The following is a 20,826-nucleotide window of genomic DNA, read 5'->3' on the forward strand; positions in this document are numbered from 1 at the left end:
TAACCAAGATAATAACCTGCCAGGGGCCCCTGGGTGGCTCAGTCAGTTGAGTGTCTGACTCTCAATTTTGGCTTGGATCATGATACCAGGGTTGTGGGATTGAGCCCACAATCTGAGCGTGGAGCCTACTTAAGATTCTCTATCTTCCTCTGCCCCTGTACCCTCTCCCTCTCTCTGTCTCTAAAAAAATAACAATCGAAATAATAACAACCTGCCAAACAACATCAATAACAATCAAGAACAATGAAAAACTCTCAAAAGAAAAGAACAAATCAACTCAAAAAGTAGTCAAATAAACCAATAAACATCAGGAAAAGAATAACAGGAAAAAACAGAGAATACAAATAAAATGGTACAGAAAAAAAATCAACATCAGTAATTACATTAAATGTTAATGAACACAGATTCCAATTAAAAGGCAGAGACTGAAAAAATTGATTAAAAAGCAAGAAACAGGAGTGCCTGGGTGGTTCAGTCAGTTGAGCATCCAACTCTTGATTTCCACTCATGATATGAACTCTCTGTTCATGAGATTGAGTCCTGCATCAGGCCCTGTGCTGACAGCATGGAGAATGCTTGGGATTCTCTGTCTCCCTCTACGTCTGCTCCTCTCTGAGCTCGCTCACTCTTTCTGTCTCTCTCTCTCAAAAATAAACTTTTTTTTAAAAAAAGAAATAATATATATTGTCAAAAAAAAGATGAATATGAAATGTAAAGACCCAGAGAAGCTGAAAATATATGGATAGAAAAGATACATAATGCAAAGAGTAAGAATAAAAAAACTGAAGTGGCTATATTAGAATCAAGCAAGATATACCTTACGACAATAATTACTACCAGAGATAAAAAGGGACCTAGCACAATGATAAAAGAATCAATTCATCAAGAACACAGAATAATAATAAAGTGGTATATGTTAATAACAGAGCTTTAAAAATCATGAAGCAAAAATTTATAATATTAAAAAAAAGAGCCAATTCCAAAATCTTAGTTGTGGATTTTAACTTCTCTATTCTAACAATTGATGGAATAATTAGACCAAAAAATAATAAGTCATCAAAGACCTAGAAGACATCAACAGTATCAATCACGTTGAGTTAACTGATATCTATAGAACTACACCTAACAACTACAGAATACATATTCCTTTCAGGCACTCATAGCAGGTTTCACCAGGATAAAACATGATGGGCCATAAAACAAGCCCCAGTAAATTTTAAAAAATTAATATCATGTCAATTGTGTTCTTTATCCACAATGGGATTAAGTTAGATATCAACAATAAGATAACTTTAAATTTTTTTTTTCAACGTTTTTAATTTATTTTTGGGACAGAGAGAGACAGAGCATGAACGGAGGAGGGGCAGAGAGAGAGGGAGACACAGAATCAGAAACAGGCTCCAGGCTCCGAGCCATCAGCCCAGAGCCTGACGCGGGGCTCGAACTCACGGACGGCGAGATCGTGACCTGGCTGAAGTTGGACGCTTAACCAACTGCGCCACCCAGGCGCCCCTAAGATAACTTTAAAAATAAGAAATATTAGGAAATTTGACAATATACTTCTAAAATAACCCATGGATCAAGTAAGTACTGCCAAGGAAAATTCAAAACTATTCTAAACAGAATGACAAAATATGACATCAAAATTTGTGGGATGCAGCAAAAGCAGTACTAGCAAAGAAAATTTTAGCTTTAAGTGCTTATATTTCTTAAAAAAAGAAGAAAGGGCACCTGGGTAGCTCAGTTGGTTAAGCATCCAACTCGCTCAGGTCAAGATATCACAGTCGTAAGATCAAACCCTGCATCAGGATCTGTGCTGGGTGCAGAGCCTGCTTAAGATTCTCTCTCTCCCTCTCCCTTTGCCCCTCCCCACAAAAAAATTAAATTAAAGTTAAAAAAAAAAAAAAAGATTTAAGGGGTGCCTGGGTGGCTCAGGCAGTTAAGTCTTCAATTCTTGGTTCCAGTTCAGGTCATGATCTCATGGTTCATGAGTTGAGCCCCACATCGGGCTCTGCACTGGCAGCACGGAGCCTGCTTGGGATCCTCTCTCTCTCCCTGCCCCTCCTCCACTCACTCTGTCTCTCTCTCAAAATAAATAAATAAATTAAAAAAAAAAAAATTTAAGATCAATGGCCTAAGTTCTCATCTTAAGAAAAAAAAGGAAGGGGCGCCTGGGTGGCTCAATCATAAGTGTCCAACTTCACCTCAGGTCATGATCTCGCTGTTTGTGGGTTTGAGCCCCATGTCAGGCTCTGTGCTGACAGCTCAGAGCCTGGAGCCTGTTTCAGATTCTGTGTCTCCCTCTCTCTGCCCCTCCCCCACTCACACTCTGTCTCTCTCAAAAATAAATATTAAAAAAATAAAAGAAAAAGGAAGAGAGAGCAAATTAAATGTAAAATAATTATAAAGAAGGAAATAAAGAACAGAAATTGATGGAAGAGAAAATGTACAATAATATTCAAAATCAATGAAATTAATAGCTGATTGTCTGGAAAGATGAATAATATTGATAAATCTCTAAGCAGACTAATGAGATAAGACAGAGAAATTAATTAATATCAAATTAATAACAGGAATGAAAGAAAGGACATCACTAAAGATCCTACAGAAATTAAAAGGAGAGTAAGGGAATGTTATCAACAAATTTATAGCAATAAATTTGCAACCCAAATTAAATGTAAAAATTAAGTGAAACAAACAAAATACCAAACTAAGAAGAAACAGAAAACTTGAATGGTCTTATATCAATCAGAGAAATTGAATTCATAATTAAAACTTTCCCACAGAAGCGTCTGGGTGGCTCAGTCAGTTCAGCGTCTAACTCTTGATCTCGGCTCAGGTATTGATCTTGAGGTTCATGGGGTCAAGACTGGCATCAGGCTCTGTGCTGGCAGCGTGCAGCCTGCTCGGGATTCTTTCTCTTCCTTTCTCTACCCCTCCCTCCCCTTCAAAATAAATAAATAAACTTTAAAATATAAAAAGATAAAAATAAAACCTTCTCATAAAGAAAACTACATGCAATTATGGCTTAATTGGTGAATTCTACCAAATATTTAAGAAATAAACAATGCCAATCCAACAAAAACTCTTTCAAAAAATACAAGAAGAGAGAACACTTCATTGTATGAAGCCAGTATCACTCTGATATCAAAATCAAAGACATCATCAGAAAAGAAAACAGATCAATATCTTTCATAAAGATGCAAAAACTCTTAACAAAATTATAGCAAATCATATCCAACAATACATAAAAGGGATTAAGACATAATAACTAAGTGGTATTTATCCCATGGAAGGCAAGCTTGGCCTAACATTCCAAAGCAGAATCAATTTAATTTATGATATTAACAGACTAAATGAGAAAAAAATTATAATTTCAATTAATGAAGAAAAAATGACAAAATTCAACACTCAGTCATAACAGAAATTGAAGGGAACATCCTCCACCAGATTAAGGACATCATTCTCAACAAAGAAAAGCTCAATGCCTTCCCACTAAGATCAAGAATGAATAAGGAAGTTTGCTGTCACCATTTCTATTCAGAATTAGACTGGATATCCTAACAGGTACAATGGATCAAGAGAAAGAAATAAAAAGCATATGCAAAAGAAAAAAAGACCTGTCATTACTTACAGGTTATATGATCATGTGCAGAAAAAATCCTAAGGCATCTGCAAAAAACCCCACTAGAACTTGATAGTGAATTTAACAGAGTCACATGATACAAAGTACAAAAATACATTCCATTTCCATATACTAGCAATGAAGAAATAGAAAATAAAAATTTTTTAATCGATTTATAATAGCATCAAAAAGCAAAATACTTAGGAATAAATTTAATAAAATATGTACAAGACTGAACACTAGAAACTACAAAAGGTTACAAAGGAAAATGAAAGAAGGACTAAATAAATGGGGACAGATACCATGTTCATGATTAGAAAACTGAATAAAGTTAAGGTGGCAATTCTTTCCAAACTGCTCTAAAAGTTCAATGCAACACCATTAATTTCCCAGGAGGCTTTTTGAAAAAATTGATAAGCTGGTTTCATAACTTATATAAAAATACAAAGACTGACAATATCAAAAACAACCTAGGAAAAGAAGAATAAAGATGAAAGACTCAGGGGAGCCTGGATGGCTCAGTCAGTTAAATGTCCAACTCTTGATTTTGACTCAAGTCATGATCTCAGTTCGTGAGATCAAGTCCCGTATTGGGCTCCAAGCTGACAGCAAGGAACCTGCTTGGGATTCTTCCTCCCTCTCTACCCCTCCGCAACTCAAACATGCATTCTCTCTCTCTCTCTCTCAAAATAAATAAACATTAAAAAAAAAAAAAGATGGAAAACTCACAATATCTGATGTCAAGACTTACAATAAAGCTACAGTAATCAAGACAGTGCATTTAGGGCATAGGATAGATAGGTCAATGGAACAAAATAGAGACCAATAATAGCACCATACTTTATGGGGTCAAATGATTTGTGACAAAGGCACCAAAGATCATTCAATGGGGAAAGGATAGTCTTTTCAGCAAATGTTGCTGGAACATGGTTATCTATATTGAAAAAATAATAATAAATCTTGACCCCTATCTCACAACATACCGCAAAATTTACTTGAAATGAATCAAAGACCGAAAAGTAAGAACTATAAAAATTCTAGAAGAAAACCTAAGAAAAACTTTATAACCCCGAGTAAGATAAACATTTCTTAAACAGGACACAAAAAGAATGAACATAAACAGACAATAGCTAAGAGGCAGTTGGAGATAACTATCATAATTTGGTAATAACACTGGGCTTATTCTTTTTAGAGGCTTTCATAACCTCTTTTGCAGCCCATAACACACTAAAATCATTTCTCATTCAGACAAAATAGACACAAATAAAAGACTCTATCCAATCGCTGGAGCCCTGAGATATTTACATAAAAAATTACCATAGAGGGATGCCTGGGTGCCTCAGTTGGTTAAGTGTCTGACTTCAGCTCAGGTCAGGATCTCACTGTTCGTGAGTTTGAACCCCGCATCAGGCTCTGTGCTGACAGCTCAGAGCCTGGAGCCTGCTTCAGATTCTGTGTCTCCCTCTCTCTCTGACCCTCCCCTGTTCGCACTCTGTCTCTCTCTCTCTCTCTCAAAAATAAATAAACATTTTTAAAACACTTTTTTTAATTACCATAAATAGAAATTAGAATTAATGTTTTCCCTAATCAAACTAGACAATAATGACATTTCAGAAAAAGACTTCAAAAGGCAAAAAGATTTTAATGAGAAAGTTATAAAAGCCAAAATAGAAAGACCAATAATAGCCCCACACTTTTATGCTCAAATGATTTGTGACAAAGGCACTAAAGATAATTCAATGGGGAAAAGATAGTCTTTTCAGCAAAGGAAAAAAAAATTGATAAAATGTCAACAGACATATCTTTACAACAAAACAGTACAACTTAACCTTCTTTTATATTGTAAGTATATTCCTAGAAAACTAAGTATAAAATAAAGTTTTTATGAAATGGAAAGAATTTATACAGTAGTGGAAATTTCTTTATAAATTAATTTTATTATGAATCACACTGTATATGAAAACCCTTTCATGATTTCAATAATAAAAACTAATTTACATGTTACATAATTCTAGATATTCCTAAATTAGTTTTCCTTGAAGCCAAATATGGAGCTGAAATATTAATGCAAGTGGTAAACATAGAACAACTTCACTTATCATAAGGGGAAAAACATCAGAGACTAAAACTTGGTAAGATTACCTTAAAAGGTTGATTTTTTTTTATCTATAATCATAAAAGTGCACCTTTTTCAGCTATTTTGTGTGTGTGTGTGTGTGTGTGTGTGTGTGCTAAATCGCAAGAGGGTGACAAAAGAAAGTAGAATGACAGAAAAAGGAAAAAGATGAAAGTTTTAAAATGTTCACAAATATAGGAAGGACATAAAATAAGTGGATCCAAAAAAGGAAAGAATGGAAATACTTAATTTGAGAATTAAGCTATTTATCAGGCTCATTGCAATCAACCACAGGTTTAAAAGAAAAAGGAAAAGAGAAAGAGAAGACACATGCCAAGCTTTGCTAGAATAACTTACTTACTTGTACCTTCAATAAAAATGTCACAATCATAGCTATTATCTATCAAATGCATACTATGTACAAGTAACAAATTATCTCTGACTCTTAAATGGGCTCACAAGATAGGTATTATTATTCCATTTATCTTAACCCTAGAGAGGTTAAGAAATTTACCAAAAGCCAGACAAAAGAGAGCCATTAACAAAAGAGAAGGAATTTGAACCTGGGTCTGTCCTTTGAAAACAGCATTCTAACCCCCAAGTGGTGTCCTATAACAATTTTTTAAAATAGATTTTGTTTAATTTGCAGTCATTATAGTTACAAAACAACTCTGTTAGGGAATTACACAATACTAAACAATTCATGAGGCAGCAGCAATACTGGAAATTCCACTGAACGAGGCCAAACCAAAAGTACCTACCACAGTTAAAGTATAAATTAATATAACTATAGCATTAATAAGACAGTAAGAATATTTTTTAAATCCCTAGCAAATATCCATGAACCTTTGTTAATGCAACAGAAAGCCAAAAATGGTATCAAATGGTTTCGTGGCTCAATAAAAAGGATCTCAAACACTTCAGTACATCTTAATGGGGGTTAGACAGCAAACAGGCACACTGAAAATAAAGTATATACAAAACAAAGATCATTCAAACCTTAAACTATCCAAGGGAACATAGATAATTAAAATGATGTATTAGGAAAAAAAGTTTTTCTGGTTAAATACCATTCTGAAAACAAGCAACGATTGACAGAATAAAATTAATTCTTTTAAATTCAAAGAAAAAAACCATCTCCATCTAAAACATCTGTGTAAAAAGGAGATGTGGAAACCTATATAAATGACTAAAATGTATCCTATCAAGAAGCTGAGTAGAAAAAAATTTCAAATTTCAAACATACAGGAAAAGAATTAAACTTGAACATGGAGAGCACTATTACAAAGCATAAAAAAGGAAGCCATTCACTAGCATACCAGCTCAATGAGGCCATTCAACATTTTGCTGAAGTACAGAGTATCAAAATATTAACAACTGCAAATTCAATGAAATGTTACATTAAAATAAGAAATCAGCACAAAAGATTCTGTGAAAGTAAATGAAATTTCTACCTTTGGCCATTTGGGATTGAGAAGTCGAGCTTTGATTGCATCGTCCAGTGCCTTGTCATACTGCTGGATTTTCATATAGGCTGCAGATCTATTGCTGTATAAGATGCAGTTCTGAGGGTCAACAGCCAGGGCTTCATTGTACAGAACAATAGCTGTATGAAAATCTCCATCATGACAGGCCTGGTTACTCTGACGAACTTTCTCAACAAATTCAGCTTTGCTCAACACTGGTCCATCAGGACTTCTCCGACCAATAGTCTTAGCACCAAAGAGAGGAATCTACAAACAAAGAAACTTTGTCAGATAATCCAGAGGGTTTCTTTGTCTGAATTTCAAGAGAAGAGGGACATTCTGGGGTGCCTGGGTGGTCCAGTTGGTTGAGCGTCTGACTTCGGCTCAGGTCATGATCTCACGGTTCGTGAGTTCGAGTCCCTTAATCAGGCTCTTGCTGTCAGCGCAGAGCCTGCTTCAGATCTTCTGTCCCCCTCTCTCTCTGCCCCTTCCCTGCCTGTGCTCTCTCAAAAGTAAAAATAAATAAATAAAAGAACAGAGACATTCTTCATGGTCTGCTTTATATAGTAAACTTTTGTAGCCTGAAAGTTAATAACCTTTCAAAGAAGCAGCCAACATAGTACTTTGAATGCATATATATATATGTATATATATATATATATATATATACATATATATATATACATATATCTGTTTCATATATATATACATATGTATCTGTTTTATATATATACATATAGTTATAAACATACATATTTAGGGGTACTTGAGTGGCTCCGTTGGTTAAGCATCCTAATCTTGATCTCTGCTCATGTTGTGTTCTTGTGGTTCATGAAATGGAGTCCTACATCAGGCTCTGCACTCATGGAGGAACTTGCTTGGGATTCTCTCTCTCCCTCTCTCTCTGCCTCTCTCTCTCAAAACAAACTTTAAAAAACATGCATATTTATATTTATATTTTTTGGATTGACAGAATGACTGAATAAATGAATGAATGAATGAATGAATGAATGAGTGAATGCAAAAGAATACTTAGACTTTTTCCTGGCAATTTACAGTTCTACTAAGTGAGGGTGCCTGGCTGGCTCACTCAGTAGAGCATGAGACTCTTGATCTTGGGACCTGAATTAAAGCCACATGTTGGGTGTAGAGATTACATACACACGTGAATAAAGTTATTTATATTAAGGGAAAAAATACAAATGCAAGTCAATACAGAAAACATGATCTAAACTATATTAAGATAGTTGCACTCAGAAAATGAAATAAATGATCAAAATAATAACTATGCTAAGTTATCTCTGGATATAAAATTATGGGTTATCTTTATTTTTTTTATTTTTTTAATGTTTATTTATTTTTGAGAGAGAGAGAGAGGACGGGTGGGGGCAGACAGAGAAGGAGACACAGAATCTGAAAGAGGCTCCAGGCTCTAAGCTGTCAGCACAGAGCCCGACGCGGGGCTTGAACTCACAGACCACGAGATCATGACCTGAGCAGAAGTCAGGCACTCAACCAACTGAGCCACCCAGGCACCCCAGAGTTACCTTTCTTATCCAAATGTTATACAGTAAGTATATGTGAGTTCTAAAATTAAAAAATTTTAAAAATTTAAAAACATAAATTTTAATGTATCAATGAATCTTTTAGACTGACAAATTTGGTAATTGGGCTTCTACCATGGAATTTCAAAGACAAACACCAGTTTTTGTAAATCACCAAAAAGAAAAACAAAATACCTGCCGTAAACTGTATCTTGGCAATTTAAGACCCGTTTTTTATGTTGATTTCTTCCAAATCATTAAGTTTCCTATGACTTAATAACACTGACCTTAAAACCAAAGGGAGTGGTGAATGAGTCAAACGTTACTTATTTTTAAAATAGGAAAATTAGGAACTGCATCAGAGTGCCAAGAGAAGAAACTTAAGACATCAGTATCCAGAGAGACAGTTTGCAATTCTAAGCAGACTTGCCCTGAGTACAATTAAAACAAAAAGTGTAAAGTATAATTTTCTTCCTCATGTCTTTCTTTAAGACTAAGTCCCTCCATTCAAAAGAACACAGGGGTGCCTGGCTGGTTCCAGTGGTAGAGCATGTGACTCTTAATCTCAGGGTTATGAGTTTGAGTCCCATGTTGGGTATAGAGATTACTTAAATAAATAAATCTTAAAAAAAAAAAAAAAAAGAGGACAGATCTGAGATGTAACACAACCAATACTTAAAAAGTATCAGACTCTTCACAGAGGACAAAGGACAAATTCCACAGAAAGGAGGAAAAAAGCAGAGCTAATCTTCACACAGACAATTACTATTTTTCCTGTTTACAGGAATATCATGAACTAGATTTCCATGACAATTTGAAACATTAAAAATATTCTTGGGGTGCCTGGGTGGCTCAGTTAGTTGTGTGTCCGACTCTTGGTTTCCGGCTCAGGTCCTGATCTCACAGTTCAAGAATTCGAGCCCTGCATTGGGCTCTGTGCTGGCAATGCAGAGCCTGCTTGTGATTCTCTCTCCCTCTCTCTCTCTGTGCATTCTCTCTCTCAAAATAAAATAAAATTTAAAAAATAATAATAATAAAATATATTCTAGAATGTCCAATATCAGTGTTCAAGTTATATCTCTCAACTTCCTCATACTGGAAGTGACAAACCAAGATTGTATTCTGGTTAGTCTGTTGTTGCTGTTTTAAATTATGATCATGAAACACACTGTTTGAAAATTAACGGACTATGTAACATTTACCAAACAAGGATTTTCCTTTAAAGAGTCTTGATTCTTAATTTTTTTATCCACATCATCAAACCAATGTATTGAGATACTGACAATGTATAAAACTGATTTCATTTTGGAAAATATAGTCATCAGGAGTCCAAAATAAGGGCAGTACTAGCCATAAGTTATGAAAACCAATTCTATATTTGAAAACTCAAGGGTATGACATAAAAATATAAATAACAGCCTTTAACAGTAAAATGGTTCGCTTCAAATGTAGCTTAAAAGTGAAAAAGACATGATCCTACTATTAGAGCATCCCCTCCCTACTTCTCAGAATAATAATTTGGTTCAATGCCAACATAAATAAGAATCAAGAAAAGTTCTGCATTCCACTAACTCCATATACAGTAATATAAAGTAACATTTCCCAAATTATGCACCCCTAAGAACCCTAGGTCCTCAGGATACTTGGAGGAACAAGGAAAACGAGTTTCTGCTTTAGTGGAAGACCTCAGAGCTTTTATTTTACACACTGTGAATCTCAGACAGGAGATACCATACATATGAGATCAAAGGATCTTTTTGGTAGAGTATGTTCCCAGACAGGAAGTTGCTAAAACTCTGTTATAACCTAGAGCGCCTAGCTGGCCCAGTTGGTAGAGTATGTGACCCTTGATCTCAGAGTCATGAGTTCAAGCCCCATGTTGGGTGTAGAGCCTACTTAAAAAACAAACAAACAAAAACCCTCTGGTATAAACTACTAAATAAAGCCTCTGAGAGCAAAGTAAAACACCATGGAAAAGTGCTAGTGCAGACAGATTATAAATACTAGATTATAAATAAATACTAAATCACCACCACCACGTGTCCATAAATTTAAAAGAAAAAGGCACTCTAATAAGTGTCCACAGAAGCTTCTAAACTGTCAAACTATGCCTGTTTCTAATAAGCTAGTTATGGTGTTATCCTTAGGAAGCTAATAAATACCATTTTGTGTATGGTTAAAAAAAGGAATATAATCTACCTAGTTCCTCTTTATCTTCTCTGCTATTAATAACCTTGGCATGACAGAGAGGGGGGAAAAAAGGCCCCTGCATGTATTTCAGATTATATATACAGTACTTGGAACAACTGGCCATATTAAATTCAGAAACAGAGTGGATAGTACCATGGAGATTTTAAAAAATAAAATGAAATTTCAGGGCTCCTAGGTGGCTCAGTCGTTAAGCATCTGACTTTGGCTCAGGTCATGATCTCACAGTTCGTGAGTTCAAGTCTCTCATCAGGTGAGCTCAAGCCCCACTTCAGGTAAAAACATGATCCCACTTTGGGTGAATCCCACTTATTTCTTTCTCTCTCTCTCTCTCTCTCTCTCTCTCTCTCTCTCTCTCTCTCCCTTCTGGGATTCTGTCTCCCTGCCCCTCACTCACTTGTGTTCTTTCTCTCTCAAAAAAATAAACTAAATTAAAATAAAATAAACTTCTGAATCACTAATTTAGTTAGATTAACTGATTGTAATATTCTTTCTTTTCTCATATATTTCCAGTATTTACAGTTTAAGGATGTCAACAAATATTAACATGGTCGATATTTTTCAATGATCCTCTGACAAACTCATCTTGAAATGATAGTGGCAATAACATAAATGAAATAGGCTCAGAATACTCAGCCACGTACAATTACTAAACTGTAACAGTTCCAGACCAGTTATAAATTTTGAGCATTCAAATGATACAGAAAAATACTTATCATCCTTTATATCAAAAAATGATACATGAATCAAAGAATTAAATGTTTAAAATAAACTATTAAATTATTAAAATGAAATATAGAAGAATTTTTTATCATCTAAGCTAAGGAAGGCCTTTCTAATTATAACACAACCTAAAGACATAAGACATAAATCTGACAACATAAAAGCTTTAAATATCTAAGTAAGAAAAAATAAATTTAAAAAAAGTGAAAATATGAGTAACAAATCAATTTTAAAACTCTTTGCAACATATAATAAAAAGCTAATTTTCTTACTATATAAAAATCTACAAATAAAAAATCCAATGGACAAAGAATATGCACAGGCAGTAAGAAAGGAGATCCACATGGCTTTTAAGCACATTTTTTTTTAATGTGTGACTTCAGTTTTTTTGTTTTTTCTTTTAAAGTAAGCTCCAGGTCTTGGGGCGCCTGGGTGGCGCAGTCGGTTAAGCGTCCGACTTCAGCCAGGTCACGATCTCGCGGTCCGTGAGTTCGAGCCCCGCATCAGGCTCTGGGCTGATGGCTCGGAGCCTGGAGCCTGTTTCCGATTCTGTGTCTCCCTCTCTCTGCCCCTCCGCCGTTCATGCTCTGTCTCTCTCTGTCCCAAAAATAAATAAAAAATGTTGAAAAAAAAAAAAAAAAAAAGAGTCATGTGCTCAACCAACAGAGCCAGCCAGGCACCCCATGACTTCAGTTATTTTAAAAGAAAATTAAACCTTGAGATATTATTTTTCTTCTCTCATACTAATTAATGGAAAAAAAATTATCAGTACATTTTCATAGTAAGGGGAATAAAGAAAAAGTTACATTCATACATTGTTGATGGAAGTGGTAAATGATATGATTTCATTATAGAACTAAGGAATAGTTACAAAAGGTACGTATCCTTTGAATTCTAGAAATTTTTTCCACTTCTGGTCATTTATCCTGAAGACACATTTACCTATGTAAGCAAAGTCACATATGCAAGATATTCATAACAGCATCATTTGTATTAGCATGAGGTTAGAAATAACCTAAATGTTAGACAACAGAAAAACAGTTTTCATTACATCAAAATAATCAGATCAATAATTGACACTACAAATCCAGCCAAAAGAGTGAGGCAGGTTTTACATACTGATATGGAAAAACAGAAAAGAATCAAGTTGCAGAACAGCGATACAGAATATGTTATATCCCATGAAAAAAGGGGTGGGGGGAGGAAATAATACATAAACATACACACAGTTACATGCTTAAATATATATGGACTAATTATGCCAAAACAATACATAAACCAGTAGAGTAACTGCCTCAATAGAAAATTATTTCAGGACTGGAAAGGATTAGGAAGGTACCCAACATTTCCACTTTATACTATCTGATATTTTACTATATGCATATATTAGCTTTTTTCAAAATATGAAAAAAAACCCTCAGAAAACAGAGCATAGCTTACTATTATATATTAGGGCACATATATATATATATATATATATATATATATATATATATATATATAGTTGTAGAATCTGTTCACTTTCTAAGTATGTCTGGATGAGAAGACAAAAGGGAGATACAAAACCAGCCTTTGTCCCCTGGCCCAGAGCTGCATGGTCTACAGGAAGGGGGCTACCACTGTTTAAGTCTTACAAAGTTATTCTCCACTCACCAAGTTATTCTTATGCCTAGAGAGTAGGACCTTTTTTGAATTTACACCAAAGTCCCATATGGATAACACATATTAGTTGTATATTTCAAAAACAAAATAGGTTAAGACAAAATCTCACTGGAGAAGTGACCTTATAATAAAGAATTCAATGTACATCCCAAAACTAAACTATATAATACCTCAAATTAGCAACTTTGTGGATGGGTTTACAAGATGTGACATGACAAATGGCAGGATTAATAAACTGGAAGAAAAGTCCATAGAAAATACCCAAAATGAAATACACCCAAAAAGAAAGGGGTGGGGGAGAAAATAGGTACACAAGAGACATAATAAGAAACATGCCTAAGAAGTCTAACACACCTGCAGTGAAATCTCAGAAGAAAGAGAAGGAAGTAGAAGCAATATTTGAATACCTCATGACCAAGAATTTTCTAAAACCGATGAAACACAACGCATAGAATACTGAACCAACTGTTAAGAACTTCATTCAACCCCAAAATAACAAAAAAACTAGACCTACACACATCATGGTCAAACTCCTAAAAACCAAAAACAAAGAGAAAATATTAAAACAGATAGAGGACAGGAAAAGACACATTATCTTCAAAGCTTAACAGAAATGAGGGAAGATGAAATAGCTAACCTAAAAGTCTATACCCAGAGAAACTATTGTTCAAAAATGAATTTGAAACAGGAGCCATCATACAATGCTGGTAGAATTTTAAATGGTAAAGTTACTCTGGAAAACGGTTTGTCACATCCTCAAAAAGTTAAACATGGAGTTATCATATGACCCAGCAATTCCACTCCAAAGCATTTACCCAAATGAATTGTTGTGTTCCATACAACTTGTACACAAATATTTACAGAAGCATTATTTATAAAAGCCAACAACTCAAATGTCCATCAACTGATGAATGAATAAACAAAATGTGGCATAGCCATACAATGGAACAATGAAAAGCAATAAACTACTGACACACATGAGCACATGGATGAATCTTTAAAACACTATGTTAAGGGAAAGAAGCCAGGGGGCGCCTGGGTGGCGCAGTCGGTTAAGCGTCCGACTTCAGCCAGGTCACGATCTCGCGGTCCGTGAGTTCGAGCCCCGCGTCAGGCTCTGGGCTGATGGCTCAGAGCCTGGAGCCTGTTTCCGCTTCTGTGCCTCCCTCTCTCTCTGCCCCTCCCCCGTTCATGCTCTGTCTCTCTCTGTCCCAAAAATAAAAAAAAAAATAAAAAAAAAACGTTGAAAAAAAGAAAGAAGCCAGACACAAGGTCACACTTTGTATGATTCCATTTATATCAGATGTCCATGAAAGGCATGCCCATTGAGACAGAAAGCAAATTACTTGTTGCCAGGGGGCTAGAGGTAGGGGAAAATGGGTGACCCAATGAGGGCTTTTTTTGAAGGTGATGGAAATGTTCTGGAATTAGTGGTGATGGTTGTGAATATACTAAAAAAACACTGAATTGTATGCTTTTAAATGGTGAATTTTATGGTATGCTAATGTATCACAATTTTTCAAAAGGTAAAATAAATATTTGTACAAACAAACCAAAACCAAAGGAATGCATCAACAATAGGCCTTCGCTAAAAGAAATATTGAAGGAAAACAGAAATGTAGTAAGAAAGGAATAAAAATAATAGTTATAAATAAATATAAATAAATACTATTATTCTAACTATAATTACTTGTGAAGTTTAAGATAGATGGATAGATAACACAAAATACAGGAGGTAATTAATAAATGGAGATCAATAACAAAACATGTTTTATGTCAGACCGAGAAAGTCATTATGAGAAAGCATGTTTTCTAGAAATTATAAAAAGTATAATTTGAAACACAACACATAGAATATTGAACCAACTGTTAAGAACTTCATTCAACCCACAAAATGCTAATAGTTCATAACTGTTTACTTCTCTATTTTCAGTAAAAATTCAGGCTTTTTGAAGGCTTTAAATTTTAACATATGCAATTAAAGCCACTAAGTTTTGCAGAAAAGGAATCTTCAGAAAAGAATTTTAAGCTGGTTATGACTGGCTAAGATTAGAATAAATTTAATTAAGCAAATGAACTTTTTAATATATTTTTTATTTTTTTTCTTTGAGAGAGAGAGACAGAGACAGAGACAGAGCACAAGAGGAGGAGAGAAGCAGAGGGAGAGAGAGTAACAATCTTAAGCAAGATGCTCGCTCAGCATGGAGCCCAACACAGCACTCAATCCCACAACCCTGGGACCATGACCTGAGGAGAAATCAAGATTGGATGTCCAACTGACTGAGCCACTCAGGCACCCCAAGCAAATAAGCTTTAATATAAAAAGTAAGTTGGTGCAAAATTAGAATTTGGCTGTCTCTCGGTTAAAAGGACAAAGTTTTCTTGGACTCTTGGTCTGTTCTTGCTAAGAGGGTATGAAAGATTTTTCTTCACCTCTTTTCTCTTTTTTTTTTTTTTTTTTTTTTTTTTTAATGTTTATTCATTTTTGAAAGACAGAGAGAGACAGAGTACAGCAGGGGTGGGGCGGAGAGAGAGGGGGAGCAGAGAATCAGAAGCAGGCTCCAGGCTCTGAGCTGTCAGCACAGAGCCCGACGCGGGGCTCGAACTCACAGACCACAAGATCGTGACCTGAGCCGAAGTCGGACGCTCAACCGACTGAGCCACCCAGGCGCCCCTTTTCTTCACCTCTTAACGTAATCTTCAGAGAAAACAAAGATTGTGTGTCCTGGCAAAATAATTTCCTGTGTTGACTTTATCAGGTGTTTAATTACTCAAGAAAGCTGAATCTTCTCTACTTTTTTTAAATTTTTTTAAAATGTTTATTTTTGAGAGAGAGGCAAAGAGCACGAGTGGGGGAGCAATAGAGAGAGAGGGAGACACACAATCTGAATCAGGCCCCAGGCTCTGTGCTGTCAGCACAGAGCACGATGCGGGGCTCGAACCCACAAACCATGGGATCATGACCTGAGCCAAAGCCAGACACTTAATCAACTGAGCCACTCAGGTGCCCCTAAATCCTCTCTGTTAAAAGAGCTATGGTTTTTTGGGTTTTGTTAGTTGGGTTTCTTTTTTAAAAAAAATTTTTTTTAACATTTATTTATTTTTGAGACAGAGAGAGACAGAGCATGAACAGGGGAGGGTCAGAGAGAGAGGGAGACACAGAATCTGAAACAGGCTCCAGGCTCTGAGCAGTCAGCACAGAGCCTGATGCGGGTCTCGAACCCACGGACAGTGAGATCGTGACCTGAGCCGAAGTCGGATGCTTAACCGACTGAGCCACCCAGGCGCCCCTGTTAGTTGGGTTTCTTTACAATGAGGTAACTTTCTGTATTTGCCTGCAAGTCTTTTATGGTCACTATGCTTAGATGGATAGCTGTTGTTTCACAATAACCTACCTGACCAAGTATTTTAAAACCTTTGATATTTTTTGGGGCGCCTGGGTGGCTCAGTCGGTTAAGCAGCCGACTTCAGCTCAGGTCACCATCTCGCGGTCCGTGAGTTCGAGCCCGCGTCAGGCTCTGGGCTCAGAGCCTGGAGCCTGCTTCCGATTCTGTGTCTCCCTCTCTCTCTGCCCCTCCCCTGTTCATGCTCTGTCTCTCTCTGTCTCAAAAATAAATAAAAACGTTTAAAAAAAAAAAAAACCTTTGATATTTTTGACAAACTTCCCCAAACCAAATCCTAAATGGAGTTCTTTCAACTTTGGGATTTTTCAGAGGGTCTCTGGAATATCTCAGAAGATTTATTCTCTCTCTCCTTCTAAAAAAGGAAATGTTAAAATAATTAAGGCTATTTGATGTTACATTATATTGGAAGCATTATCAAAAAAAGGGGCGCCTGGGTGGCGCCGTCAGTTAAGCGTCCGACTTCAGCCAGGTCACGATCTCGCGGTCCGTGAGTTGGAGCCCCGCGTCGGGCTCTGGGCTGATGGCTCGGAGCCTGGAGCCTGTTTCCAATTCTGTGTCTCCCTCTCTCTCTGCCCCTCCCCCGTTCATGCTCTGTCTCTCTCTGTCCCAAAAATAAATAAAAAACGTTGGAAAAAAAAAAATTTAACAAAAAAAAAATAATACTAAGCTTTCTTTCTGTTATCTTTGTATATGTATACCTTATAAGTATGCTCGAAATTGTATGAAATTCTTAGAAATCTGATATGCCCTGGTATATAATGTTATCAGTCATAATTCCAGTTATTTTTAAATGTTGTGTATCACAGAAATAACCAAATTTCCTTGTTGTTTCCACTGTAATGAACTCTCTCATCAGATCTTTAACAATGGGGATTTAAAATCTTTTGTCATTTACAGAGTTATTGTTGTACTCTGTTTTGCAAAAGTGTTTCATTGTCAAGAAGATTAATGGAGGGGTGCCTGGGTGGCTCAGTCCGTTGGGTGTCCAACTCTTGATTTCAGTTCAGGTTATGACCTCACGGTTTGTAAGTTCAAGCCAGGCATCGGGGCTCCGCACTGACAGTATGGGGCCTGCTTGTGATTCTTTCTCTCTCCTTCTCTCTCTGCCCCTCCCCTGCTCACATGCATTCTCTCTCTCTCTCTCTCTCTCTCTCTCTCTCTCTCTTCCTCTCTCTCTGTCTCAAATAAACTTAAAAAAAAAAAGGAGAAGATTCATGGATAGGATTTTGACAAGTACAGAGTTCTGAAAGCTTTAAAATCATAAACTAAACTGGATTCAAGCAAAAAAAGTACTAATTATATGGGACTGAATTAACTAAGGAGGAATATTATAAATTTGTATGACTTTTTGTCTGAAACATTGCTGGCTTTTTAATGTTTTGGGTTTTTCCCAGCTTTAAATACACTTTTTCTCTTAAGCTACCTATGACTTACAATTTGGTAAAGTACCCCATTGTAAACAAAGATAAAAGACTTACTTTTTCTCCCCATTTGATCCATCCAGAATTCAGAAACTCCTGAGGTATTATCTTCATAGCACTTTAGCTGTTTTTTTTTTCTTTTAATGTTTATTTATTTTTGAAGGAGACAGAGAGGGAGACACAGAATCAAAAGCAGGCTCCAGGCTCTGAGCTGCCAACACAGAGCTTGATAAGGGACTAGAACTCACAAACTGTGAGATCATGACCTGAGCTTAAGTCAGACGCTCAACCGACTAAGCCACCCAGGTGCCCCCAGTTATTTACATAAGTTCATTAAGAATATGTTCTCCATATAACAGGACACAATTGGAAATGTTGCCAAGGCTTTGACTGGAAAAGTACTGCAAGCAAAATCTGATGGTCAGTCCTTGGCTTGGCTTGGCTTCCTAGCCTCAGAGGCTTTAAAGAAACCCACCCGAGATAAAAAGTTTCAGCCAAACAGCCTTAAAAAGAGCTTATATGGTCCATCACTATTCTTGCTACATTTATGTAAGTAATCAAGCCAAGTTAGATGCAAACAAATTAGTTTTACTATAATCATCTTTTGTAGAAGAAAAAAATGGGGGTAACTGTAGAGAGAAAAATTATGTTTGTGTACCTTTGCCTATATTAGCCTCTAATCCTGTCAATTGCCTTTGAGGTTTCGTTATATACATGTGACTGGATTAGATCCTGAATTCTAAGTTTCCTCAAATATCTGTCTACAACTCTCCAAATTAACATTTCCAATTTTCTCCCACCTTCTAATTTAGTCTCCTTAAGAACAAAGACTTCCCACAAATCTCCCTGGAAAGGACTATACCAGGGTTTCCTCACTACCCAGTCGGCAGCCAAACCTCAGAGACTTGGGTCTCTGGGATATATTCTTGAATCTTGGGTATATACCTCACAGCTGAGTAAGTTTCCACCTGACATCTGGTCCTATACATCAGCTGGACACCTCAAAATCAAATTAACTAAAAAGATCAGGAGCTGACCTCAAGATAAACTGCTCCCAATGCCACACATCAAGACTACATACTCTCTCGGGTGCCGGGGTGGCTCAGTCAGTTAAGTGTCCGACTTCAGCTCAGGTCATGATCTCACAGTTCGTGAGTTCAAGCCCCGCATCAGGCTCTGTGCTGAGAGCCTGGAGCCTGCTTCAAATTCTATGTCTCCCTCTCACTCTGCTCCTCCCCCCTCATGTTCTGTCTCTCTCTCCTTCAAAAATAAACAAAAACATTTTTAAAAAATTAAAAAAAAAAAAAAAAAAAGACTACATACTTTAACTAAACATGAAATCCTCTTCTTTCTTTCCTTTACTCAGCACTGGCCTGGAAACACAATGCCATCATTCATGTATCCCAGACCATTGTTAAGGGTAACAAACTTTCAACTGCTGGATTTTTCATCAAGAGCTCTGATCTATCCATGATGCTAGAGACACTCCCCCCCACCCCACTCTGGTCTTTTTCCTGTCTCTGGTTAACAACCCCAAACTTGGGGAACTTTATGTACAAGCTCTATACAAAGAAAGGAACATAGGCAAGGATAACCAGAATAAAAAGGCATGTGTGGTCTACAAACCCTTAAAATTTCACTGGCTTCCACGGCTGTCACCTTTCCAGTACTGAACCACGGACTGAAATGGGAATTACCAGGAGGCACTCATGATTCTAGATTTGCTTCCTTTGGCAGGGCCCTACTTCCCTGGCCAACACCACCTGCTGCACCTGGATTAACACTCATGGGGAAGCTGAAACTCAGGTACATAAGATTACTGAGCAAGCCACTTGGCTTAAAAAGGTGACTCCTTCAGGGCGCCTGGGTGGCTCAGTTGGTTAAGATCCAACTTTGGCTCAGGTCATGATCTTGAGGTACATGAGTTCGAGCCCCTCATCAGGCTCTGTCCTAACAGCTGGGAACCTGTAGCCTGCTTTGGATTCTGTGTCTCCCTCTGTCTCTCTGCCCCTTTCCTGATCACACTCTCTCATTCTCTATCAAAAATAAATACTAAAAAAAAAAAAAAATTTTCAAGTGACCCCTCCAATGAGGTCTTTCTTTGACCTACCTGATTTTGATTTGTTTGGGTCTTAGGGACCAAGGTAAGTGAACTCCAGATGTTGGGAATTATCCTGCTTATCATAGTCATAGCAGTCTCCCTAACATGCTGTATTCTCTCAAAGGCTTTAAACGCGTTTGCTCACACTTACCACCAAGCAAATGATCTTCCTAAGACTGGAACATCAGAAAAGGAACAAAGAGAATGACCCACTTTAAAAAAATGTGAACCTGAAGTTGTGCCCTGTGAATATAAGAGATTAAGCAACAAATGTCATAACACCAAAGGATCCACAAAAACTTCAAGAACTTCAGAGCAATAGATGGGAGTGACATTAATGATTTAAATTTTTATCCTGTCTCTCAGTTAATGTGAGAGTCTGATCAAAAGGGATGATTAGGCGTGCCTGTGTGGCTCAGCTGGTTAAGTGTCGACTCTTGATTTCAGCTCAAGGTCATCATCTTGCAGTTCATGAGTTCCAGCTCGGCATCGGGCTCTGAGCTGGCACTGGCAGCAAGGAGGCTGCTTGGGATTCCCTCCCTCTCTGTCCCTTCCC

At 36.7% G+C, this 20,826-nt stretch overlaps 1 protein-coding gene and 1 long non-coding RNA gene across 4 annotated transcripts in view; both read right to left on the reverse strand.

The window, feature by feature from the left end:
* The window catches only part of TTC28 (tetratricopeptide repeat domain 28), a 637,046-nt gene that overhangs the window by 592,810 nt on the left and 23,410 nt on the right, over nt 1-20,826 (reverse strand). For 2 of the 3 annotated variants that reach the window (XM_058693129.1, XM_058693128.1), the window contains exon 2: nt 7,196-7,474. The exons of the other annotated variant lie outside the window; for it this stretch is intronic. In XM_058693129.1, coding sequence (XP_058549112.1) covers nt 7,196-7,474 — 279 coding nt within the window. The remainder of the gene's footprint in view (nt 1-7,195; nt 7,475-20,826) is intronic. 3 annotated transcript variants of the gene reach the window in all.
* On the reverse strand, nt 15,459-16,406 carry LOC131490612 (uncharacterized). Its single transcript, XR_009251151.1, has 2 exons — nt 16,030-16,406; nt 15,459-15,777 (listed from the first exon to the last, which is right to left on the reverse strand). It is a non-coding gene; the product is annotated as an uncharacterized LOC131490612 (long non-coding RNA).

This window comes from Neofelis nebulosa, chromosome 11, assembly GCF_028018385.1.
Source record: "Neofelis nebulosa isolate mNeoNeb1 chromosome 11, mNeoNeb1.pri, whole genome shotgun sequence".
Lineage (NCBI taxonomy): Eukaryota > Metazoa > Chordata > Mammalia > Carnivora > Felidae > Neofelis > Neofelis nebulosa.